The 25,770-nt window shown below is 41.4% G+C and overlaps 4 protein-coding genes and 1 pseudogene across 5 annotated transcripts; 3 read left to right on the top strand and 2 right to left on the bottom strand.

Annotated features, from left to right (window-relative positions):
• The first annotated feature begins 878 nt into the window (after positions 1 to 878).
• On the top strand, positions 879 to 8,416 carry LOC114449253 (cullin-3-like). Its single transcript, XM_028426745.1, has 16 exons — positions 879 to 1,177; positions 2,403 to 2,600; positions 2,740 to 2,853; positions 4,480 to 4,640; positions 4,748 to 4,862; positions 4,948 to 5,176; positions 5,262 to 5,407; positions 5,503 to 5,679; positions 5,792 to 5,962; positions 6,062 to 6,169; positions 6,293 to 6,417; positions 6,512 to 6,608; positions 6,913 to 7,047; positions 7,165 to 7,351; positions 7,628 to 7,773; positions 7,856 to 8,416. Exons 1-16 carry the CDS (start codon positions 1,118 to 1,120, stop codon positions 7,985 to 7,987), a joined length of 2,301 nt encoding a protein of 766 aa, XP_028282546.1. The 5' UTR covers positions 879 to 1,117; the 3' UTR covers positions 7,988 to 8,416.
• Positions 8,417 to 10,310: 1,894 nt separating this feature from the next.
• LOC114449666 (dehydrogenase/reductase SDR family member 12-like) lies at positions 10,311 to 11,580 on the bottom strand (annotated as a pseudogene).
• A 1,427-nt stretch (positions 11,581 to 13,007) lies between these two features.
• On the top strand, positions 13,008 to 18,920 carry LOC114449256 (cullin-3-like). Its single transcript, XM_028426750.1, has 15 exons — positions 13,008 to 13,205; positions 13,345 to 13,458; positions 14,945 to 15,105; positions 15,213 to 15,327; positions 15,407 to 15,635; positions 15,720 to 15,865; positions 15,953 to 16,129; positions 16,249 to 16,419; positions 16,519 to 16,626; positions 17,182 to 17,306; positions 17,405 to 17,501; positions 17,815 to 17,949; positions 18,067 to 18,253; positions 18,474 to 18,619; positions 18,702 to 18,920. Exons 1-15 carry the CDS (start codon positions 13,008 to 13,010, stop codon positions 18,831 to 18,833), a joined length of 2,241 nt encoding a protein of 746 aa, XP_028282551.1. The 3' UTR covers positions 18,834 to 18,920.
• dhrs12lb (dehydrogenase/reductase (SDR family) member 12-like b) lies at positions 18,745 to 21,826 on the bottom strand. The gene is made up of 10 exons (XM_028426747.1): positions 21,448 to 21,826; positions 20,977 to 21,110; positions 20,817 to 20,899; positions 20,642 to 20,737; positions 20,482 to 20,563; positions 20,222 to 20,283; positions 19,987 to 20,091; positions 19,761 to 19,851; positions 19,548 to 19,685; positions 18,745 to 19,463 (listed from the first exon to the last, which is right to left on the bottom strand). Exons 1-10 carry the CDS (start codon positions 21,501 to 21,503, stop codon positions 19,306 to 19,308), a joined length of 1,005 nt encoding a protein of 334 aa, XP_028282548.1. The 5' UTR covers positions 21,504 to 21,826; the 3' UTR covers positions 18,745 to 19,305.
• Positions 21,791 to 25,651, top strand: ap1s3b (adaptor related protein complex 1 subunit sigma 3b). Of its 2 annotated transcripts, XM_028426748.1 has the most exons (6): positions 21,791 to 21,967; positions 23,257 to 23,435; positions 23,541 to 23,649; positions 24,145 to 24,282; positions 24,944 to 25,005; positions 25,175 to 25,651. In XM_028426748.1, the coding sequence occupies exons 1-5, from the start codon at positions 21,965 to 21,967 to the stop codon at positions 24,983 to 24,985; spliced, it is 471 nt and encodes a 156-aa protein (XP_028282549.1). In that variant the 5' UTR covers positions 21,791 to 21,964; the 3' UTR covers positions 24,986 to 25,005; positions 25,175 to 25,651. The 2 variants fall into 2 exon arrangements, with proteins under 2 accessions (XP_028282549.1, XP_028282550.1); XM_028426749.1 differs by lacking the exon at positions 24,944 to 25,005 and having other exon boundaries at positions 21,793 to 21,967.
• The last annotated feature ends 119 nt before the right edge of the window (positions 25,652 to 25,770 follow it).

Here is a 25,770-nt window from a genome sequence, read left to right as displayed (position 1 = left end):
TCTGCCAAGCTTTTGGACATTTTTTGAGTGTGTATTTTGGGATATGAGCAGGCATTTTACAGTGCCATTTTAAATGTTATATCCTTTTGGTGCTCATTTAGCCCAGTATCACACCCACACAGTGTATGATCACACCCCCACTTAAATTGCTTCATTTCAACTTGTCAACTGAAATGGCAGTACATTAAGAAGTGATACAAATTTTAGTGGTTTTCATAGGGACGTACTAATGTTTGTTGTTCTACTACTGCACATGTTTTAATAATACATTTTGTGGATTTATTGAACCCTTGGTAAACACCCCCTTGTTTTTTTGCACGTCTTTACCATTATAATTTAATATCAATGTTGTTACACTCTATAAATAAACTTAACACAGGAGTTAAAAGAATATTTACCCTTCTGTTGTCGCCCTGTTCTCCAGAGAGCATCGTCATGACAGTGAGGAGATATTCAGTCTTCCAGGTCTTCTTCATCCACCGGTACCTGCAAATGGACAAAGCCAAGAGTGAGAAAGGGACCGGAGCACACTAACGCTGAAAGCTAGCATGGTCAGATTAAATATACTCAATAAACTATAGTGTAATATAAAAATATCTTACTGAGTGTTGAGCTTGTAGGGTTTTTTTTTCCAAAATGTAGCTAGCTTAGCTGATATGGCCAGAACAGAAATACAGTCAATCAGTTGTCACCAAATAAAGTCGTTTTTCTATCCACAATGTTTTCTTGCAAACATTTCAAGTTGTTCTGTCGATAAACGACTTGAATAAAATAATAAATAGGAAGTTTTAAACGCTAAAATTTGAAGGAACAGTCAATTATTACCATCAACCTGTAGAATGCACCTGTCAACGTAGAGACTTCACTAGTCTCGCGAGATTTCGGGGTGGCGCAGTGGAGAACAGCCCTCCGCCATCGCTGCACACAAGCTAACATTAGCCAAAACCCACTGAGGAGAACGGTTGACAACAACATAACAAACATAGAGCCGACCTAATTACCAAAGGGGGAGGTCACTGAGTTTCCCTGTCGCTTTCCTGGCGCAGAAAGCAAACTAGCAGCTGCCTTTCATGTAGTCTTTAAGTCAACTTGGAAAGGGAAGTCGTTCTAACTAATCATGTCCAACCTCAAAGGCAGCACCAAGAAGGACACCAAGATGAGGATACGAGCCTTTCCTGTAAGTATTTACCGGCTTTGCAAGCGTTGAGGCGTTAACTATGAGACTCGAGCACCGAGGATGACAGGTTTTTATGCTAGCAAGTGCCTGCTAACTAGCAGCTCAAATGAGGAAAAACGCGTCACAGTCAAGCAAAAACACTGATGTTACTTGGACAAATTCCCCGAACTCCATTAACGATATTATTAGCTCCATTTAGTCAACGTTAGCTGGTGTCTTACTATGAAAATGCCACCGTCTTGTCATGAGCTAATGTTAGCATATGTAAGGAAACTTATTTATTGAGACAGTAGCAAACAGTAGCTAGCCTAGTAGCAGGCCTGGCACTGTTAGCTTGACGTTTGCTAAGTTACTGTCTGTAAGCACGTATAATTACACCACGGCAACAGAAAGCCCTTTTGAGTGTTGGTATGTGATTGCAAAACGCATGTGAATGAGCCTGTGGAGAATGGAAACCCACACGTTATCATATACGGCTAGCTTGTGATAGCGCAACTTCCTCTCAGTGTGAAGCTAAACACGCCTGAAGTAACTTGAGCAGGTAATGTTGACGTCTCAACCTATGCACCTTCTACGAGTACTACTGTCACACATAATTCATCAACATCTCCACAAACTAAGTGAATCTCAGTGCACAGTCTGTGTTACAAGCTCCTGTGTGTGTGTGAAACATGGAGAAATGTTCTTTCCACAGTTTGATATAGAGGTGTGTGAGTGGGTGTCAGAATGAGTCAGAGAGGGTTAGATGAGTGAGTGAAAACAAGTGATGTTTCCTCAGATATTGGACATCTATGCAAATGCAAGACCAGCCCAACAAAGTGGTCTGTTGAAATATGTCCTGTAATCATAAATCCCTAGTTAATAGTTTTAGATTTTCTTGGTTAGGGTCGGTTTGCAGGTTTTTCCTTTTTTAATAAAGGGAAATAATCTGTCCTAGCACCGATTCAAACATTTCTGTCATAACATAAACACACTATTGTGTGTCTTGCTCTATTATTATTATTTATTGTAGCTCTCTATTGCTGTGTCAGTCATAGAATAATATGTTGATAATACCAAAGCTAATAGTGGATGTGATGTTATTGCATTCAGACCAAAAGTGAGTGGAAAACTGTTTTGAAATCTGCAGTGTTTAATACCAAATGTTGCAATACATTCAGCCTCAAAGAGCATGGAGAATATTGGACCTGTGTTTATCCTTCATCTATCCTTCTTTCTTCACCAGATGACAATGGATGAGAAATATGTGAACAACATCTGGGACCTCCTGAAGAATGCCATCCAAGAAATTCAGAGAAAAAACAACAGTGGACTGAGCTTCGAGGAGCTTTACAGGAATGCCTACACCATGGTACTCCACAAGCACGGGGAGAAGCTCTACACTGGCCTGAGGGAGGTTGTCACTGAGCACCTCATCAACAAAGTAAAGAAACTTTACAGTTTTTAAAACTAAATGGAGTTTTACATGAGAAACTTTGCTAATACAGTTTTTTAAACTAAACATAATTTGTTTATTAAATACAACAAAAAATGTTGATGTCTTTTTTTTTTTATCTATTCAGGTACGGGAAGATGTTTTAAACTCCCTTAATAACAACTTTTTGCAAACACTGAACCAGGCCTGGAATGATCATCAAACTGCAATGGTTATGATTAGAGACATCCTTATGTATATGGTAAGTAAGCACTTACTTGCCTTGTCAAGCTATGTCAGTACTATAAATAACAGTTGTACGTATGTAGTGGATGAATAAACTTTATAGAGAAGATTGAAGCAAGGCGTCTGGACTTTGGACTCTACAAGTCCAGATGCCTTGCTTCAATCTTCTCTATGTATAATGACCTGGATGACTGAGAATCTTCATCAACATGAATGAACTTTGTGGCCACGCAAGTGGAATATGGTGCTGGTTTGCCGTTTGTGTGCTTTTTAAGAAATGGCCTTTTGTGTCTAACACTAGCCAACCTTCACCTGCGTCCTATTCTGGACTTTGAATGTAAGGCTCTATTTATTTGTGAGCCCAACAATGAGGCTTTGTTGTTGTGTTCACTTGTTTTGCTGGGAAACTGGCAGGACTAGCTGATTTACCTTTGCCAGTACCAGGTCCAAAGTGTGTATGTGGGGGGTGTATGTGAGTGATTGAGCCCTTGAGATAAGTGGAAGTGTAGTCTGAGTTAAACAATGACACATGCAGCACAGAGACTCCACAGCTCTCCTGGGGTCCATTTGTTGCATGTTCTCCTCTTTCCTGTCCTGCTTTGCCCTTGACTGCTGGCTTTCTGTTGTTGTGCTGTACAGACTTGGTGCCTGTGCACTGAGAGTATTTGTTGTTGCTGACCTCTGGAGGATAGCTAAATAAATGCAGCAGGTTTATGCTCACCAGGTGTGTTTATCTTATTTGAAGCCAGTGCCTCTTTTTGTAGATGTTTATGAACTTTATCCTTCACTTTCAGCAGTCGATTTGACTCCACTGCACCCCAAACATAGAAAGCTTGAATTATATTAAACATCAAACATCATTTATTTGTGCTCTTAACCATGTAGAAATGTACAAAATGCTATATTCTGCCCTGGGAATGCCACAGTGACAGGACATTCATCAGTTAATAAAATCACTGTGTACACCAGGCATTAGAAATGAGCTTGGCCTATGTGTGTGTCTGTGTGTGTGTGTGTGTGTAGATGCTGCTCCTTCATCAGGTAGTTTGCAGATTGCCTCATTAACAATATCAGATTTTGGTTTTCACTTCAATGCATCTCCATTGTCTCATCACCGAAGAAGTGATATTTGACTCCTGCTGCTACTTACAAATTAGTTTGTCATTTGATAAATGCGGGCCCTGGTGGCCATAACTAATAAAAAGGTTTTTTATTACATGACAGAACTAAGGTAAAAACTACAGGGGCCATTTACAAGTAATACAACTGCTCTGTGCCTGAACACTATGTAACACTAGTAATGCTGCCTACCCTGGCAAGGCCATTCTGCATCTGCTCCATATATTATTCCAACAGGACCTTAAACTTAATGAAGTAATTGCATTAATGCTTTTAATTTAAGCTCTCAATCTGCCTTTAGTTGTTTTTGCTGATTCCTGATTTTCCCAGGTTTCCCCTGAGAACAAGACGCAATGAGACTATTTCTGGCTAAATTATGTTAAATGTTAAAATATCTGACTGATGTATTTTTGGAATCTAACAGTGTATACCAAACACTTTTCTGGTATATATATATATATATACGTAAACGTATACTTATATATAAACGTAACTTTTTTTGCTCTGTTCTTTCATCTACTAGGACAGGGTCTATGTTCAACAAAACAATGTAGAGAATGTGTACAACCTTGGCCTCATCATATTCAGGGACCAGGTGGTGCGTTATGGCTGCATTCGTGACCACCTACGACAGACGTTACTGGACATGATTGCGCGGGAGAGGAAAGGAGAGTTTGTGGACAGGTATAAAGGAATTACTTCTCATGCTTTACATCTTCAAGTTTATTGTCACTGTTGAGGTGCATATTGTGAGTGTGTGTATCATTTTTCTAAACTACAATTTACTACAGAGGAGCCATCAGAAATGCCTGCCAGATGCTGATGATTCTTGGTCTAGACGGTAGATCTGTGTATGAAGAGGACTTCGAAGGCCCCTTTTTAGATATGTCAGCTGAATTCTTTCAGGTAGGTGAAGGTGCTTTGTGCTTTCTTGTGCTCTATTTCTAAACCACATGAAAACTTTGTAATAAATGATATACTCTGTTTCCAGATGGAGAGCCAAAAGTTCTTAGCAGAAAACAGTGCCAGTGTCTACATAAAAAAGGTGGAGGCCAGAATCAATGAAGAGATTGAGCGAGTTATGCACTGTCTGGACAAATCTACAGAAGAGCCTATTGTAAAGGTGGTGGAAAGGGAGCTCATTTCTAAACACATGAAGACCATTGTGGAGATGGAGAACTCTGGGCTGGTTCATATGCTTAAGAATGGCAAAACAGAAGGTAAAACCATGACTGGATTATCCTTGCATTTACATTTCGAAGAAATAAACGTGCACCAAATAATTCATTTTTATTTCACTCTCAGATCTGGCGTGCATGTACAAGCTGTTTAGTCGTGTGCCAAATGGCCTGAAAACAATGTGCGAGTGTATGAGTGCTTACTTGCGAGAGCAAGGCAAGGCTCTAGTGTCAGAAGAGGGAGAGGGCAAGAACCCTGTCGACTATATTCAGGTGTGCTGGAGGAACACAAGTAAACATGTACAGACCTATAAACTTAGAGAACCTTGCTAAATGACATCGTCTCTCTGCGACTTCCTCCTCAACAGGGTCTGTTGGACTTGAAGACAAGATTTGATCGCTTCCTCCTTGAATCCTTTAACAATGACAGACTCTTCAAACAAACCATAGCTGGAGACTTTGAGTATTTCCTTAACCTAAACTCCCGCTCACCAGAGTACCTGTCACTCTTCATCGATGATAAGCTCAAGAAGGGAGTCAAAGGGGTATGTGGCTTCTTAGCTGCTTAGCAGCTGTACAACATATTTAGAATTTTTGTTTTTTGCAGGCACATGTTTGAGCTGTACTATACATTGCCTTGTCTTTTTTAACCCCCAGTTGACAGAACAGGAGGTGGAGACGATTCTTGACAAAGCCATGGTGCTGTTCAGGTTTATGCAAGAGAAGGATGTTTTTGAAAGGTACTATAAACAGCATCTGGGCCGTCGGCTGCTTAGCAACAAGAGCGTCTCGGATGACTCCGAAAAGAATATGATCTCTAAGCTGAAGGTAAAGGAATTTTTAAAAAGTTATATCGTACCCTGTTGCATCGATTCTCATACGACTGTCAACATGTTCACCTCATTATTCTGTCTTTTTCGTTTGCAGACAGAATGTGGCTGTCAGTTTACATCAAAACTGGAAGGAATGTTCAGAGATATGAGCATCTCCAACACTACAATGGATGAGTTCCGGCAACACATACAAACCACATCGGTAAGCCAGAAAGTTTCTCTGCGACACCTAAATATTTTCTTTTTTGTTTGAAAAACTGGTAATAAACTGATAATCATTACCAGCATTCTGAAAGAAGTTACAAAAATCATTCATCTCTTTCAGGCATCTTTAAGTGGGGTAGACCTTACAGTAAGGGTCCTCACTACCGGCTACTGGCCTACTCAGTCTGCTACACCCAAATGCACCATCCCCCCTTCTCCCAGACATGCCTTTGAAGTCTTCAGACGGTAATGTTTTTATGTTAAAGTTTTGCTAAACACATGGAAGCTCAGTTTAGTGAGTTTTCTAAATAACCACATTGTTCTTGTTTTTATGTTACAGGTTTTACCTTGCTAAGCACACTGGTAGACAGCTCACACTGCAACACCACATGGGCGGGGCAGACCTGAACGCAACTTTCTACGGAGCTGTTAAAAAGGTAGATGCCAAGGCTGTAGAGGACATAGGGGGAGATTCACTCCTCCCTAGCATTGTAGTGGTGCTGTTATGTGAACAGATTACATGCCCAAATGAATCCATAGTGTGAAACATTTACAAATCCGATTTTAACACGGTGAAAGTGACGGTCAAGTAGCGTGTCCTATGCCAGTATTTAAAATTAAATTTAACTGTGTTGTGAAACCTGACTTTTAGCAGCTACGGTTTAAAACTCCTGTTGTCAAAACACAGGCTAAGGTTAGTATCATACTTCAGTCTTACTTCATTTTGTCCTTTATCTACAGGAGGATGGTTCAGAAGTGGGTGTGGGGGGTGCCCAGGTGACTGGTTCTAACACCAGGAAGCACATACTGCAGGTCTCCACCTTCCAGATGACTATCCTCATGCTCTTCAACAACAGAGAAAAGTGCACTTTTGAGGTGGGATCACATTGAAGCACCCTTTTCTCTCTTTAGCCGGTTAGATGTGTGTATGGTTTTAGGAATATTGGACTATTTGCTAGAACAGATTTTGATCATTCCTGTCCTCTTCTGCAGGAGATCCAGCAGGAGACGGATATTCCTGAGCGAGAGCTGGTGCGAGCGTTGCAGTCTTTGGCCTGCGGGAAACCCACACAGAGAGTTCTTACCAAGGAGCCAAAGTCCAAGGAGATAGAGAACGGCCATGTGTTTACAGTCAATGATCAGTTTACTTCCAAACTGCACAGAGTCAAAATACAGACAGGTGAGCAGGCACAGACACACCAGAGTGAGCCTATGTGTTGCACCACTTTCTTGACTTTAGTGGATGTCTATTTGTTAAGCTGACGGCGTCAGTACTTCAGAGCTTACTTGTAAAACTCATATATATTAATAACATGTTACAAAACCCGTTACATCCATGCTACCAAACAAGCTAGCCTCAAAGCTGGGTTAGGACTCTTTCTGTAAGGGAAAGTGTTTGTTGTGTATGTTTTCTTAATGAACCTTCTCTTTCATTATTATCATCATCCTTTACCAGTTGCTGCTAAACAAGGGGAGTCAGACCCTGAACGGAAAGAGACCCGGCAGAAAGTGGATGATGATAGAAAGCATGAGATCGAGGCAGCCATCGTCAGAATCATGAAGTCGAGGAAGAAGATGCAGCACAATGTCCTGGTAGCAGAGGTAAGCAACACACAGAATCACTTGAAATCAGATGGACATCTCTAAAGCTTTAACGCTATGATTTTTGTCCTTGTGTCTTCAGGTGACTCAGCAGCTGCGGGCACGTTTTCTTCCCAGCCCTGTGGTTATCAAAAAGCGCATAGAAGGACTTATTGAAAGAGAATACTTGGCGAGGACACCAGAGGATCGTAAAGTGTATACCTACGTTGCATAGAACATGAACTGTGAAATAAGAGGAGAAATAGACTGTACGAGGGTAATGGGAGTTATTTGGTTTTTTTTTGGACTGTTGTTACGCATGGATTGGAAGTTTCTTTTAAAGACGAACACTGGGAACCTGATTTATCATTCCCATTTAGGTGTGTTTACGCGGTAGATACACTTAAATGGGAATTAAAATCTTAACGCAGGAAGAAAAATGAAAAAAAAAATCCACCAGCTATCCTAGTGGGTTTTTTTAAATCAGAGCCCAGTCTTCCTTTTCCCTGTGAGTTTTAACATGGATGGATCCAGCTTCAAGCTTTTCACTGTTTTACCCTTGCAGAGATCAAACTTGCAAAGAATCCCTTGGGAAAAATGTGAATGCACCACATTATTTTTTGTTTCAATATTGTAAAAAGACAATAAAATTATTAAAAATAAATGACAAATGTGGATTGTTACAAAACGAAAATTAGTATTCATGCTTTAGTTTGTAGTTATAGAAATACTTGTGATGCAAACCCCAAAATGAACCGATGTCAGTATTTTCTCTGAAAGAGTGCAACACTGTTGTTCCATCCTAAAACCATAGGGGGGGTTTGATAGTAGGGATATTTAATATTGCCTCTATTAGTCTTCTAATGTGTTCTGATTATTATACGTGGCGTACAGGAGATTGTTGTGCTTTCCCATCATCTGCATCCATCTGTGACTCAAAAGCTCTGGCCAGCAGCTCCAGCTGAGTCATGAAACCCTCGATCTCTTCAGAAGAACTGTGAGTCCAGGCCAGTGGGAGGTGGACAGGAGAAGGTTTACGATCTGCAATGCGAGTCATTCATCAGTGATGTCAGAAGACGTCTGAGTGAAGATGTGCAGGAGTTTCTTTTATTTAGTGCTGCTTACATTGAAAGAACTGCCCGCTGCGTGTTCTGGCAGCAGCCCAAGACAAGCCCTGTTGGACGCCACGCAGCCTGTCACCCATCATCTGGTGGAACTGAGGCATGGATTTAGAAACGGCTGGAAAAAAAAATCATCTTCGGTTAGTGGTGTACATTTGAGTTTTGGATCAAAGACCCAAACAACACAGTACCTGGAGTATCCACCCAGCCAGGATGCTTTAGCCCGCTGTTGTGTCAGCACCACATTGGCATAGCTGCCATTAAATTAAATTTGAAACCTTTATTAGTCCTTGCTGCAGGTAAAGTGTCCTGCCCGACAACAGTGACTAGGGAGGAGTTGGGATTGAACCACCAACCTTCCGGTTACTGGACAACCCTGCTATACCACTGAGCCACTGCTTCCCATTATATCTGAGGGGGACGTGCCCCCACCACCACCACCAAATGTACTGAGTAGGAAACTCCACCTAACGCTGTTTCGATTACTCGCGAAAAAACTCCGTTCCACTTGATTCATAAGAGAATAACCTCACTGCTGAAAACCACTCCATATTTTCTTGGTTACCACAGCGCTGCGATACCGTTTCTATAGTAACGGAGCTAACTAAGCCAGTGGTTTCTTCGGGCGAGGGTGTAACACCGCAAAGAGAACCGTCAGTCCTGGTCGAAGCTGGAGGAGGTAACGTCAGTGTCATCCCACAAGGTCCCGCTCATGCTAAAGCCTTACTGCTTGGTCACATGGCCCCAGGTGACGTTAGGTTGATGTTAAATCAGCTTAGAAAAGTTGGGAGGAAGCTACTGTTTACTTTCAGTTACAGTAGACGTTGTTTGCCTTTTCTGCTCCCACACACAATGGACATGAGGAGATTCCCACAGACACAGAGAGTTAGAGTTGTTTTCAGCATTAACCCATATACTGAGGCCAGGTTATCTCCTGTTAGCCTGCTAGCTTCAGCCTCGCCTAGCCAGTGCACATAGGCACCTGCTCGTATTCTTATCAGCAAGAATAAAATACATGTGATGAACTGTCAGGACACAGTGGTGCATTATATGAACAGGGAAACACTGATGTAGCAGATAAGGCAGTGCATCATTATAAACACATGCACAAGGTTTGTTGTGAATTCAGCAGTTTTATAAGCAAGTAAAAATAAAGACATGCATTCTTTTTTGTAAGTTAGTGTTTTTAGTGTTTCAGTATTATCTGCATTAGGCAGAGTTTGGTTCATGGCCCAACAACTTTTTGAAACTCAGATGATGAGAAGACCGCTGTGTTAAATCAACATGCTGATGTTATTTCATTGATGATATATATATTTTAAAGCTCACTTATATTGGTTGTTAATTGAAAAGTAAAACACAATCTGTCGCCATCTATCTACTCTACATATTTGAGGTTGGTACTGAGAGTGAGTCAGAGGGCCAGAAGAGGAAGTTCTATTGCTGAGGTGAGTGATGACGGGAAAACTCAATCAGGTGGACATGAGGGACATTTGCCAGTTTTTTGTCTCTGTAAATGAGAGAAGGCCTCAGATATGGAGGCTTTGTATAATCTGTTAGCGTAGTAGCACCAGTATGATTGACAAAACTGTTGTTTCACTTGGAATTAGTTTCTGTTTGTCACCATGTTTTAAAATCAATGAGTTTTTGTTGAATCTGTCTCTGAAATAGTCATTAAGTGTTTACTTCTGTAGGTAAAATAGCCTAACAACCTGTTAAAATCCGCAGGAAATCGCAACTACTTCATATTATTATATTATATTTCATAATATACTAATGTACTTTTTTTCACCACCCACCAACAGAAGGTGTCCCCCCCCCCCCACACACATTTTTAATTCTTCCTACGCCACTGCAGCACCACCTGCTGTCTCTGAAACAAAACAGCACATTATTATCTCCCCATTTTCACACATTTCACCTCCATCTTTGTGCATCATAAACATTATTAAAGCTGAAGTCACTGTTAAAATCCAGCTATATATAGACCTTTGTCTCTTACCTTGTTCTGTGCGTACACCATGACCCCATCAAAATAGCCCTTCTCTGACTGCAAGTCATCCTCTTTGAGTTTCTAGACCAGCATGCCTCCTGAGGACACAGTGATCTAACAGGCGAGGATAACAGAGCAGCAGCCGTCAGTGTGCATTAGACAACAGCCACTAGTACAGCATGGACAAAAGTGCCATTATGCTGTCTGTATGATGCTGAAGAGGACTTTGTGTGTGTAATCATACCACTCTAGAATCTCTGCTCTTCTGTATGAGTGGTATGAGAGTCTGGGTGAGGATAAATACCCCTGGAGAGTCACAAGGAAAATGTCACGATTATAACATAAACAACAACAGATAGTGTAATTACTTTGTTGGGAAAAATAGTTGAATAATCTCATAATAATTATTTTTGATTGTTTTATAGTCCATTCCAAATAATTCCAGTTCAGCACTGTGCTGCTGTCTGAATTGCGTTTATTAGTGCCAAGGGCCGGCCCATGTCAAAGCCTTGTACTCAAAGAGTAGTAAGTAAGTAAGTTTAAAACAGATTGAAAAAGATGTGTGATGTTTGAAAGTTATTTAAAGGATATTTTAATGTGATTGGAATATCACTCAGGCCTCACCCATGGTGTTGGTGGCAAAGTTCTTGTCCAGCCCCTCAGCGTTCAGCTCTTGTGCACCATACACCCTGCATTGTTAATCTGGCACAGCATAGAAGATAGACATCAGATCTAAACCTTAAAAACAGTACTCCTCCTACAAATTTCAAGCTAGAGAAACCATTCAAATTTTAAAATACATCTAACATCTTGGTCTTCAAAACTTGTATACAGAATTTGGAAATTCAGCACTGTCTTCAAATGGCAGGTGATTAAAGATGAAGTGATTTTGAGGTCTCTTCTGAGTTTAACATTAGTGTGTATTGGGTGGAATGTTGAGAGCCAGAGTGGGTGGAATCTTCAGCAGAGTGGAGAGAGGCTGAGGAGATGTCAAAAAAAAATAATCTCTCTAACCTGTGCTCAGGCCTGCCCCTTCCATCTAACTGGGATAATTTTTATATCAGTTCGAAGGAACACTCGTTAGCTTTCTGACAGTGTGACTCTTAAAACTGAACACCAAACCGTTTTGCCTGTACTGCCAGCTGTCCGGTCAGAGTGCCGGTCAGACTTAGGACATAATGTAAAACCAAAAACAGAGAAAGAGAGCAGCCATATTTTCTAACTCGCCACCATCTCCACATCTTTGACATCATAGACATAAAAATTACAGTGTTGTAGAGCAACTTCTTGTGATTCTGACGGTGTCCATATTTTTTGTCTGAAGGCTTCAGTTTGGACAAAAACAGCTGTTGTTTAGAGGTGTTTTTAAATGGGAAACGCATTCGGAGGGGGACAGAGAGAGCTGCAGTTAGGGGCAGGTGATAAACATACAGGTTGGCATGGATACAGGAAAACATTCACAGGCACCTACAGAGGACTTACACTCTATTGATCAGACTGTAAACATTACATCTGTCATATTGATGATCATTCATCTCTCTCTACTTTTCCATATTCAAATCACACAGCCTGAGCTTCTTATAGTCTTATGGTATTATTCCAGCCTCAGACCTTTCATATGGTATATTTACAGGCTATTCTTTAAGGTCAGTGACTTCATACTGTTCTTGTATTCAGCAGTCTTTCTTTCATATCTTCCTAATGTTCAAAGATTTTCTACTTTTTAAAATAAGAGCTTTATCTTTTTAAATTCTTAATCGTGTTTCAGCAAATTAAATTCTCCAGCAATTCAGCGCAATCCTTCACATCAGCATTCAAAGCAATGCTTCAGCTGCAGCAATCAAACTTGCATTTTCTTCAGAAAATGCTTTTCTAGTTATTATTATTATTTATTGTAGCTCTCTGTGTCAGTCATAGAATAATATGTTGATAATACCAAAGCTAATAGTGGATGTGATGTTATTGCATTCAGACCAAAAGTTATACGAGAATAAGCTGCCAAAATACATCAGTCTTTGAGTGGAAAACTGTTTTGAAATCTGCAGTGTTTAATACCAAATGTTGCAATACATTCAGCCTCAAAGAGCATGGAGAATATTGGACCTGTGTTTATCCTTCATCTATCCTTCTTTCTTCACCAGATGACAATGGATGAGAAATATGTGAACAACATCTGGGACCTCCTGAAGAATGCCATCCAAGAAATTCAGAGAAAAAACAACAGTGGACTGAGCTTCGAGGAGCTTTACAGGAATGCCTACACCATGGTACTCCACAAGCACGGGGAGAAGCTGTACACTGGCCTGAGGGAGGTTGTCACTGAGCACCTCATCAACAAAGTAAAGAAACTTTACAGTTTTTAAAACTAAATGGAGTTTTACATGAAAAAACTTTGCTAATACAGTTTTTAAAACTAAACATGTAATTTGTTTATTAGATACAACAAAAAATTTTGATGTCTTTTTTTTATCTATTCAGGTACGGGAAGATGTTTTAAACTCCCTTAATAACAACTTTTTGCAAACACTGAACCAGGCCTGGAATGATCATCAAACTGCAATGGTTATGATTAGAGCCATCCTTATGTATATGGTAAGTAAGCTCTTACTTGCCTTGTCAAGGTTTGTCAGTACTATAAATAACAGTTGTACGTATGTAGTGGATGAATGAACTTTATAGAGAAGATTGAAGCAAGGCATCTGGACTTTGGACTCTACAAGTCCAGATGCCTTGCTTCAATCTTCTCTATGTATAATGACCTGGATGACTGAGAATCTTCATCAACATGAATGAACTTTGTTGCCATGCAAGTGGAATATGGTGCTGGTTTGCCGTTTGTGTGCTTTTTAAGAAATGGCCTTTTGTGTCTAACACTAGCCAGCCTTCACCTGCGTCCTATTCTGGACTTTGAATGTAAGGCTCTATTTATTTGTGAGCCCAACAATGAGGCTTTGTTGTTGTGTTCACTTGTTTTGCTGGGAAACTGGCAGGACTAGCTGATTTACCTTTGCCAGTACCAGGTCCAAAGTGTGTATGTGGGGGGTGTATGTGAGTGATTGAGCCCTTGAGATAAGTGGAAGTGTAGTCTGAGTTAAACAATGACACATGCAGCACAGAGACTCCACAGCTCTCCTGGGGTCCATTTGTTGCATGTTCTCCTCTTTCCTGTCCTGCTTTGCCCTTGACTGCTGGCTTTCTGTTGTTGTGCTGTACAGACTTGGTGCCTGTGCACTGAGAGTATTTGTTGTTGCTGACCTCTGGAGGATAGCTAAATAAATGCAGCAGGTTTATGCTCACCAGGTGTGTTTACCTTATTTGAAGCCAGTGCCTGTTTTTGTAGATGTTTATGAACTTTATCCTTCACTTTCAGCAGTCGATTTGACTCCACTGCACCCCAAACATAGAAATTTTGAATTGTATTAAACACCAAACGTCATTTATTTGTGCTCTTAACCATGTAGAAATGTACAAAATGCTATATTCTGCCCTGGGAATGCCACAGTGACAGGACATTCATCAGTTAATAAAATCACTGTGTACACCAGGCATTAGAAATGAGCTTGGCCTATGTGTGTGTGTGTGTGTGTGGATGCTGCTCCTTTATCAGGCAGTTTGCAGATTGCCTCATTAACAATATCAGATTTTGGTTTTCACTTCAATGCATCTCCATTGTCTCATCACCGAAGAAGTGTTATTTGACTCCTGCTGCTACTTACAAAAAAAAAGGTTTGTCATTTGATAAATGTGGGCCCTGGTGGCCATAACTAATAAAAAGGTTTTTTATTACATGACAGAAGTGAAGTAAGATTAAGATTAAGAAACCTTTATTAGTCCCACAATGGGGAAATTGCAGGGGCATTTACAAGTAATGCAACTGGACTGTGCCTGAACACTATGTAACACTAGTAATGCTGCCTACCCAGGCAAGGCCATTCTGCACATGCACCAGAGAATATGTTCTTTCTGTTAAAATATCTGACTGATGTCTTTTTGGAATCTGACAGTGTATACCGAACACTTTTCTGGCATATATATATATAACACAAACTTCTTTTTGCTCTGTTCTTTCATTTACTAGGACAGGGTCAATGTTCAACAAAACAATGTAGAGAATGTGTACAACCTTGGCCTCATCATATTCAGGGACCAGGTGGTGCGTTATGGCTGCATTCGTGACCACCTACGACAGACGTTACTGGACATGATTGCACAGGGGAGGAAAGGAGAGTTTGTGGACAGGTATAAAGGAATTACTTCTCATGCTTTACGTCTTCAAGTTTATTGTCACTGTTGAGGTGCATATTGTGAGTGTGTGTATCATTTTTCTAAACTACAATTTACTACAGAGGAGCCATCAGAAATGCCTGCCAGATGCTGATGATTCTTGGTCTAGACGGTAGATCTGTGTATGAAGAGGACTTCGAAGGCCCCTTTTTAGATATGTCAGCTGAATTCTTTCAGGTAGGTGAAGGTGCTTTGTGCTTTCTGTTTTCTAAATTACATAAAAAACTTTGTAATAGAAAATATACTCTGTTTCCAGATGGAGAGCCAAAAGTTCTTAGCAGAAAACAGTGCCAGTGTCTACATAAAAAAGGTGGAGGCCAGAATCAATGAAGAGATTGAGCGAGTTATGCACTGTCTGGACAAATCTACAGAAGAGCCTATTGTAAAGGTGGTGGAAAGGGAGCTCATTTCTAAACACATGAAGACCATTGTGGAGATGGAGAACTCTGGGCTGGTTCATATGCATAAGAATGGCAAAACAGAAGGTAAAACCATGACTGGATTATCCTTGCATTTACATTTCGAAGAAATAAACATGCACTGAATAATTTTTGTTATTTCACTCTCAGATCTGACGTGCATGTACAAGCTGTTTAGTCGTGTGCCAAATGGCCTGAAAACAATGTGCGAGTGTATGAGTGCTTACTTGCGAGAGCAAGGCAAGGCTCTAGTGTCAGAAGAGGGAGAGGGCAAGAACCCTGTCGAGTATATTCAGGTGTGCTGGAGGAACACAAGTTAACATGTACAGACTTATAAATTTAAAATAAATGACATCGTCTCTCTGCGACTTCCTCCTCAACAGGGTCTGTTGGACTTGAAGACAAGATTTGATCACTTCCTCCTTGAATCCTTTAACAATGACAGACTCTTCAAACAAACCATAGCTGGAGACTTTGAGTATTTCCTTAACCTAAACTCCCGCTCACCAGAGTACCTGTCACTCTTCATCGATGATAAGCTCAAGAAGGGAGTCAAAGGGGTATGTGGCTTCTTAGAAAACATTGTTTAAGCAGCTGTACAGCACATTTAGAATTTTTGTTTTTTGCAGGCACATGTTTGAGCTGTACTATACATTGCCTTGTCTTTTTTAACCCCCAGTTGACAGAACAGGAGGTGGAGACGATTCTTGACAAAGCCATGGTGCTGTTCAGGTTTATGCAAGAGAAGGATGTTTTTGAAAGGTACTATAAACAGCATCTGGGCCGTCGGCTGCTTAGCAACAAGAGCGTCTCGGATGACTCCGAAAAGAATATGATCTCTAAGCTGAAGGTAAAGGAATTTTTAAAAAGTTATATCGTACCCTGTTGCATCGATTCTCATACGACTGTCAACATGTTCACCTCATTATTCTGTCTTTTTCGTTTGCAGACAGAATGTGGCTGTCAGTTTACATCAAAACTGGAAGGAATGTTCAGAGATATGAGCATCTCCAACACTACAATGGATGAGTTCCGGCAACACATACAAACCACATCTGTAAGCCAGAAAGTTTCTCTTTCCCCCGTTCACTCTGGGGAAATAAATCTGGCTAAAGCGGGATTAGGGCCGCATCCAGATGTATCCAGATGTTTTTTTTCTGAGTGTGAACACCTCGAATCTGGCTGTATCCAGTTTGATTTCAATCCGGCTAGATCCACCTACGAGAGGTGGATCTAGCCGGATATGCTTAAATGTGGCTCAGGTGTGAACGCAAATGTGGCTAGCGAATCCGGCTAGCGACGTGATACTTCCGGTTAGCGACATGTTACTTCCGGTTGGCGATGTGCTACTTCCGGTTTACGGGGCGCGACATGGGACAAAAAAACGCACAACGCGGTCCTACCGCGGCCTGAACGGACTCTGTATATTACGAGGCGCCACCTACTGGTTTGGAGGACCGCAAACAAGCAGGATTAAGCAGTTTGCCAAACACCTGTAAAAAAACAAAAAATGTCAAATACCCTTCTGACAAATGAACATATCAGTATCTTCCCTTTTGTTTGAAAAAATGGTAATGAACTGATCATTACAAAAAACATTCATCTCTTCTAGGCGTCTTTAAGTGGGGTAGACCTTACAGTAAGGGTCCTCACTACCGGCTACTGGCCTACTCAGTCTGCTACACCCAAATGCACCATCCCCCCTTCTCCCAGACATGCCTTTGAAGTCTTCAGTAGGTAATGATTTTATGTTTGTTAAAGTTTTGCTAAACACATGGAAGCTCAGTTTAGTGAGTTTTCTAAATAACCACATTGTTCTTGTTTTTATGTTACAGGTTTTACCTTGCTAAGCACACTGGTAGACGGCTCACACTGCAACACCACATGGGCGGGGCAGACCTGAACGCAACTTTCTACGGAGATGTTAAAAAGGTAGATACCAAGGCTGTGGAGGACATAGGGGGAGATTCACTCCTCCCTAGCATTGCAGTGGTGTTGTTATGTTAACAGATTACATGCCCAAATGAATCCATAGTGTGAAACATTTACAAATCCGATTTTAACATGCCGATTTTTTGAAGGTGACTAATCAAGTAGCGTGTCCTATGCCAGTATTTAAAATTAAATTTAACTGTGTGGTGAAACCTGACTTTTAGCAGCTACGGTTTAAAACTCCTGTTGTCAAAACACAGGCTAAGGTTAGTATCATACTTCAGTCTTACTTCATTTTGTCCTTTATCTACAGGAGGATGGTTCAGAAGTGGGTGTGGGGGGTGCCCAGGTGACTGGTTCTAACACCAGGAAGCACATACTGCAGGTCTCCACCTTCCAGATGACTATCCTCATGCTCTTCAACAACAGAGAAAAGTGCACTTTTGAGGTGGGATCCCATTGAAGCACCCTTTTCTCTCTTTAGCCGATTAGATGTGTGTATGGTTTTAGGAATATTGGACTATTTGCTAGAACAGATTTTGATCATTCCTGTCCTCTTCTGCAGGAGATCCAGCAGGAGACGGATATTCCTGAGCGAGAGCTGGTGCGAGCGTTGCAGTCTTTGGCCTGCGGGAAACCCACACAGAGAGTTCTTACCAAGGAGCCAAAGTCCAAGGAGATAGAGAACGGCCATGTGTTTACAGTCAATGATCAGTTTACTTCCAAACTGCACAGAGTCAAAATACAGACAGGTGAGCAGGCACAGACACACCAGAGTGAGCCTATGTGTTGCACCACTTTCTTGACTGAAGCTGACGGCGTCAGCACTTCAGAGCTTACTTGTAAAACTCTTATATATTAATAACATGTTACAAAACCCGTTACATCCATGCTAGCCTCAAAGCTGGGTTAGGACTCTTTCTGTAAGGGAAATGAACCGTCTCTTTCATTATTTTCATCATCCTTTACCAGTTGCTGCTAAACAAGGGGAGTCAGATCCTGAACGGAAAGAGACCCGGCAGAAAGTGGATGATGATAGAAAGCATGACATTGAGGCAGCCATTGTCAGAATCATGAAGTCGAGGAAGAAGATGCAGCACGATGTCCTGGTAGCAGAGGTAAGCAACGCACAGAATCACTTGAAATCAGATGGACATCTCTAAAGCTTTAACGCTACGATTTTTGTCCTTGTGTCTTCAGGTGACTCAGCAGCTGCGGGCACGTTTTCTACCCAGCCCTGTGGTTATCAAAAAGTGCATAGAAGGACTTATTGAAAGAGAATACTTGGCGAGGACACCAGAGGATCGGAAAGTGTATACCTACGTTGCATAGAACATGAACTGTGAAATAAGAGGAGAAATAGTCTTAACGCAGGAAGAAAAATGAAAAAAAATCCATCCAGATATCCTAGTGGATTTTTTTAAATCAGAGCCCAGTCTTCCTTTGCCCTGTGAGTTTTAACATGGATGGATCCAGCTTCAAACTTTTTACTGTTTTACCCTTGCAGAGATCAAATTTGCAAAGAATCCCTTGGGAAAAATGTGAATGCACCACATTATTTTTTTGTTTCAGTAAAGGGCTTCTAATGTGTTCTGATTATTATATGTGGCATACAGGAGATTGTTGTGCTTTCCCACAGTCCATTATCAGCTGAATTACAGACAGATCTTACTGCGGTTACATCTTTACAGTGACATTCAGACAGATGCACTGAAATGTCTTTAACTTGCAGCTGTTAAAATAATTTGCGTTTGGAGGTGCATATGTATTCGGTTTATTCCAATAACTTCTCTTACAGACCAGTCTAAACAAACTGAGGTCTAGCAGAAGTGTTGACATCTGCATCCATCTGTGACTCAACAGCTCTGGCCAGCAGCTCCAGCTGAGTCATGAAACACTCAATCTCCTCAGGAGAACTGTGAGTCCAGGCCAGTGGGAGGTGGACAGGAGCAGGCTTACGATCTGCAATGCGAGTTATTTGTCAGTGATATCAGAGGATGTCTGAGTGAAGATGTGCAGGAGTTTCTTTTATTTAGTGCTGCTTACCTTGAAAGAACTGCCCGCTGCGTGTTCTGGCAGCAGCCCGAGACAAGGCCAGCCACACAACTGTGTCGGCGCCCTGTTGGACGCCACGCAGCCTGTTTCCCATCATCTGGTGGAACTGAGGCATGGATTTAGAAACGGCTGGAAAAAAAAACATCTTCGGTTAGTGGTGTACATTTGAGTTTTGGATCAAAGACCCTCCAAACAACGCAATACCTGGAGTATCCACCCAGCCAGGATGCATGACAGAAAAGTGAATGACTGGGTTGGCTTTAGCCCACTGTTGTGTCAGCACCACCTGCTGTCTCTGAAACGAAACAGCACATTATTATCTCCCCATTTTCACACATTTCACCTCCATCTTTGTGACTTTGCATCATAAACATAATTAAAGCTGAAGTCACTGTTAAAATCCAGCTATATATAGACCTTTGTCTCTTACCTTGTTCTGTGCGTACACCATGACCCCATCAAAATAGCCCTTCTCTGACTGCAAGTCATCCTCTTTGAGTTTCTGGACCAGCATGCCTCCTGAGGACACAGTGATCTAACAGGCGAGGATAACAGAGCAGCAGCAGTCAGTGTGCATTAGACAACAGCCACTAGTACAGCATGGACAAAAGTGCCATTATGCTGTCTGTATGATGCTGAAGAGGACTTTGTGTGTGTAATCATACCACTCTAGGATCTCTGCTCTTCTGTATGAGTGGTATGAGAGTCTGTGTGAGGATAAATACCCCTGGAGAGTCACAAGGAAAATGTCAGGATTATAACATAAAACAACAACATATAGTGTAATTACTTTGTTTGACCTGTTTGACCAAAGTACAGACATCCGAACCTCCTACTGCCCTTAAGTTTAAAGCAGATTGAAAAAGATGCGTGATGTCTGAAAGTTATAATTTAATGTGAAGGGAACATCACTCCCAGGCCTCACCCATGGTGTTGGTGGCAAAGTTCTTCTCCAGTCCCTCAGCGTTCAGCTCTCTCTTGTTCACCATACACCCTGCATTGTTAATCTAGCATGGCATATAAGATAGACCTCAGATCTAAACCTTAAAAAACTATTTTTCTGCTTAGAAATAAGAATTACCTACCAACACATTCAATGATGGATACTCCTTCTTGAAGTTTTCTGCAAACTCCCAGACTTTGCGCGTCTGAGACATGTCCACAATATGGATGAATATCTCCTAGACCAACATTTGAAGCATCAGTATGTGTCGTTTAGTTGTTTTTGTTTACAGTCATATTCACGGCTAACACACTCACTGTGTTCCCAGACTCATTGACAATGTCTGCCCTGGCCTCTTCTGCTTTGTCTTTGTTCCTACAGACCATGTGGACGGTCCCTCCTAGGACACACAATGCCAGTGTTTATTGTATATCAATATAGGTGTGTGATGAAGGACACAGTGAGTACAGTCGGTACCTTTCTTGGCTATAGCCATGGCTGTTGCTCTGCCAATTCCACTGTTGGCTCCGGTGACCATAAAAGATCTTCCCACTACAGACACGTCCAGGTCCTGAGGCTCAAAGTTTTTAGATGCTGCCTCGTATCCCTTCCTAAAGACATAAATGCTAATCAATATAGATGTTGTTTTTCTTACTCAACATGTTAGCGCCGGTGGAGTCAGATGACGTGAGCTGTCAATAGAACTATTGTAATTGTGCATAAAGGGCCAGTTTGTGCAATGACGTGTGCCACACAGTGATCAGACCTTTGTTAAGCTGCCTTCCTGCTTAAATAGAAGACATGAAATACATTTTATAGACCACATTCATATAGTTAGACTCTCAACAAACTGAACTAAAAATATCAGCTGATGGACCATTATCCAAACGAAACCTTCCCCTGGTAGCATCATCACTCTCACCCACATAAACAGTGAGCTTTACTAACCTTGTATAGTGGTGGATCCCATTCAAAAACCAGACCGTGTTTCTGTACAGAGACATGTTATCAGATGAGCAGCAGTCCTTCCAAAAAGTGTACCAGCAGTGTTTCAGTCCTTCTCCACCACTGTGGCAGATCAGTATCACATGAAGCGGGCGGAGATGGAGCGCCTGCTGCTCCCTGCCGTCCCTGCGTGGGAACAACACTTAAACACTAATGGATGATGTTAATCAGCTCATTCATTAACATGCTTCCTGTAGTTGTTGATATAGGTGCGCCTGGGTGGGTGGATCCCAGCGGTTACAGCTCAACAGCAGCCAATCCAGAGGGTGCTGAGGTGTGATGACGCGTCGCTCCTCCGGTAGTCAGGAGGGCGGAGTTAACGAACTTTAGCAGAGGGGGGTTCACTTGACGAGGGATCAGATATGTGCTCGGCCGGACCGTCTGACCCTATGTGAGGGGTTAAAGTGCAGTTTTTTTTCTTCTAATCTCTGGATAGCGCGTTTCCTGGCGCTGCGTCAAAATGGTGAGTGTTTGGTGGTTGTTTTGTACGCATGCCTGTGAGATAGCGTCACCTGTTGCACCTGTTGTCGCTGACAGGTACCTGCAGCACGACACAGCGCCTCATCACCACTCCTTTTCCTTCTCCTCCTGCACACAGACGTTAGTGTTTGTCGAGCCTGTCAGAACCTATCTGTTATTATTGCGAGTTTTTGCTTCACATTTCTGACCACAGTCGGAAGTTAAGGTGTAGCCTACGTTTCCTCAACTGAAACTGGTTTCGTCACTTTCCGTCGACGCGTTCCTGCGCTGCTGCCGACAGGTTAATGCTTTACATAGAGATTTGCCTGTGAGCTTTATCAGCACAAGACCTGGTTTCAGGTTTAGTTATGGTTAAAGTATCACTCCAAATGGTCCTGATCACTTTCAGCTGTGCTTTGTTCTTTTCTGCCCAGTCACACACACACACACACACAGTGGAAGAACTGGTATGTCCTCCTTTTGTTGAGATCAGTTGACATGCCCCTTGTTTTTTTAGGCCTACTGAAAAAGACACCATAGAGAAATGCATTCAGGTCAATTTAAAAAGTATTCAGTTGTTTATTATTGTCCTATTATTTAGGATGAAACATTAAAAGTGTGGGATGCCTGCTGCCCACCACAGGTGCTAGACTGTGGTTATAACTGAGTATTAGTGCAATTTAAGTTGTGATTAAGGGATCTATATTGTCATTTCAGTCCGAATTTATTGCCTGATACTGATGTTTTATTTAGAGTTTAAATGATGCTGTATACATCAGAGACCACTTCCTGTTTTTATTTTTACTTTCTGCGGTAATATTGTGGAAACGTTTCCAGGGGGACCCCAGAAAGTGAATGACGTAGCAGGGATGTTAATTAGCAAAAAGTGAAAAGTAATAATGAAACAACATTTCAGCTTCAACACCACTGATGTGTTGCAGACAAAGCTTTAAATAGCGAGTGTGTCTAAGTCAGATCCTTCACTCTGTGGGGTCCCCCTGGAAACATTTCAGCTGGTCTACTGTAGTGTATTAAAATTCCATTATTATACATTTACGAATACATCAGCTTTATCAGTGTGTGTTTTGATTTGTTTGTGTTTTTTGTCTTTGAGGCCAAATCGAGAACATTAATTAAAATTAATCAATCGTTCCAGCAGCAGCCCTCCTCCTTGAATCTTGGTGTGTGTGTGTGGCTAGTTAATTCTCTCCTTCGGTTTGTTGGTGCACGTCCTCTCCCCCTGTCCATACATGCATCGTGATGTCCCCGCTGACACTGTGTTGCTTTTGTTAGATGCGCTTCCTGCTCCTCTTCAGTCGCCAGGGGAAGCTCCGTCTGCAGAAGTGGTTCACACCCATGTCAGATCGGGAGAAGAAAAAAATCATCAGGGATATGACCACCATGGTGTTGGCACGGCAACCACGCTCCTGCAACTTCCTGCACTGGAAAGACTTGAAGATTATTTACAAGAGGTGAATCATATGCCGCAAAAATGTTTGCTGAAACTGCTTTAATGAGTGTTTCTTGGATCAAGGGGCTGTTTTCACTGGTAATGTCCTGTCTTCACTCCTCCTCAGGTATGCAAGCTTATATTTCTGTTTGGCTGTAGAGAACCAGGAGAATGAGCTGTTAGCCCTGGAGGTTATTCATCGCTACGTGGAGCTGCTGGACAAATACTTTGGCAATGTATTTATCTCTCTTTTATTTAGCATGTAACTGTAGCTAGATGTGCACTGTTAATATCTGATAGCTGCTAAAATTAAGAGCAAAATGATGGTTGAGGGGGATTTATAAGTTTGTGGCCTAAGAAGAAGCCCATTGAGAAGATCCATGGCATGAGTGCTTCCATGAATGTATGCATGCAGTGTTATCCAGGTCAAATTCTAAATCGAGAACAACAATAACAGAGGATTAACCAGAGCCTGGGTCCCCAGAACAACCACACATCTGAAGGCAAGATGATGGGTTCCATAGGTCTTCCTTGAGATGAATAAGGAGCTCAGTGGTTGCCGTTTTGACAGTGATAATGACAAACTGACTAAATGTAGGATAGATTTTGCAGAAAACAAAACAAGATCTTCTAAAATTGGGCCACAACCTTATTGATCGCCCCTATTGAACAGCAAATTTAATGTAAAAAAGTATAATAATAACAGTGATGAACACCACACTTTTTTGCAGGTGTGTGAGCTGGACATTATCTTTAACTTTGAGAAGGCCTATTTTATCCTGGATGAGTTTCTAATGGGAGGAGAGATACAGGAAACCTCCAAACAGATTGTGAACCGCTCAATTGAAGCCTCAGACATGCTACAGGAGGTGAGACACAGACACACCCACACACACACACACACACACACACACTGTTGCATACACACACTGTTGCATACACACATCTGTGGTGGGAGCATGTAACATCTGTTGCATGGCTCAATGTATTTAAAGCAGAAGTGTGATGTTTTTCAATGTAGTGTAGAGATGATTTAATGTCCTGTTTTTAATCAAATGAATCATGGCTGTGGGCTAATTTGACAGATCCAGATAAAAGTGCTGTTTGCTGTGCGGGTCTCTGATGTAGTGTTGTAGTGAGTGTCCTGTAGTGAGTTATTAACCACAGTGCTGCTGAGTCCCTGTCATGCCTTTGTCTGTCTGTTAGGATGTTCACTGTTTTGTTAAAATAGATGTGTGTTTGTGCTGCTGTCTATCCTCCCCCCTCCTTCTTTTATATCTCTCTCTCCCTCTGCCGCTGTCATAGCGAGTGAGAGATGGATCTTCCTGGAGCGTGCCGTTGTTTATTTTCTGTAGTGTCTTGCTGATGCTTCCCGCTCTCCCTGTAGGCTCATGGCTCTGTGTGGTACAGTATAGCGTAACTGGGTGTGTTGTTGTTGTTGTGCGCTTCTCAGTAGGGGCTGACTAACACTTTTAATGTAGATTATATGCAGTGTAGGCCTCCCATTCATTTTGACCATTATCGCTTCAGGATGACAGCAGTGAGTGGTATGAGGTGGAGCTGTTTGGATGACCTTGAATATGGACAGAAAGGTTAGATGTTCTGCTTGTGTTAGTGACCTACTGTGTGTTGTTGGTGTGCTTTGCACTTCATATGCACAGGTGATGTGTGCAGTAGATGTGTGAATATTAATTGTTTTCTAATGCTCTTTTTTAAGTGTGATAGGCTGATCTTTCAATGTTTGTGCCATTTTTTTTCTAGACCATGGAGGAGTATATGAGCAAGCCTGCCTTTTAACCCATGGAGGAGCACATGAAGGAGCCTGATGTACTGTATATGAGTCAAAGTTTCTGAAAATTATTATTTTTTGTTCTATGGATTTTAAAAGAGGAAATGACATTTTAAATGTCAGCTTCACACACGTTCAAGAGGGGAAGGATCACTTTTATTTTGCTTATTAAACGCAATTGATGAAGTAGTAATAGAGGATGTGGGTGAAAATTATAACAATGAAGCAATTTTAGATACACAAATGTGTTGTATTTACAAATCATGAATTAATATATTGCAAAATATTGCAAAATCCAAAAGAGGCTAATCTGAGTTTATAAACACTACATGTAAGCACAGTTTTTTTTGTAAGGATGATAATCTGCATAACATATTACAGGTGTGGAAATACTAGTGTTTGAGAGGAAGAGATGCAAGTGTGGTGGGTGTGAGTCTTTTTTTTTTTAATAAAAGGTGTGAGTAAAATTGTTTATTTTGATAAACAGCCTGCTCTGATTAATAATTCATTTTGATTTTTAAGAAGAATGTTGCAGAATTTAAAAAGCAGGCAACACCACTCAGCAAAA

Source organism: Parambassis ranga, chromosome 17, assembly GCF_900634625.1.
Source record: "Parambassis ranga chromosome 17, fParRan2.1, whole genome shotgun sequence".
NCBI classification, from domain to species: domain Eukaryota; kingdom Metazoa; phylum Chordata; class Actinopteri; family Ambassidae; genus Parambassis; species Parambassis ranga.
This window is presented reverse-complemented; position numbering and strand designations above follow the sequence as displayed.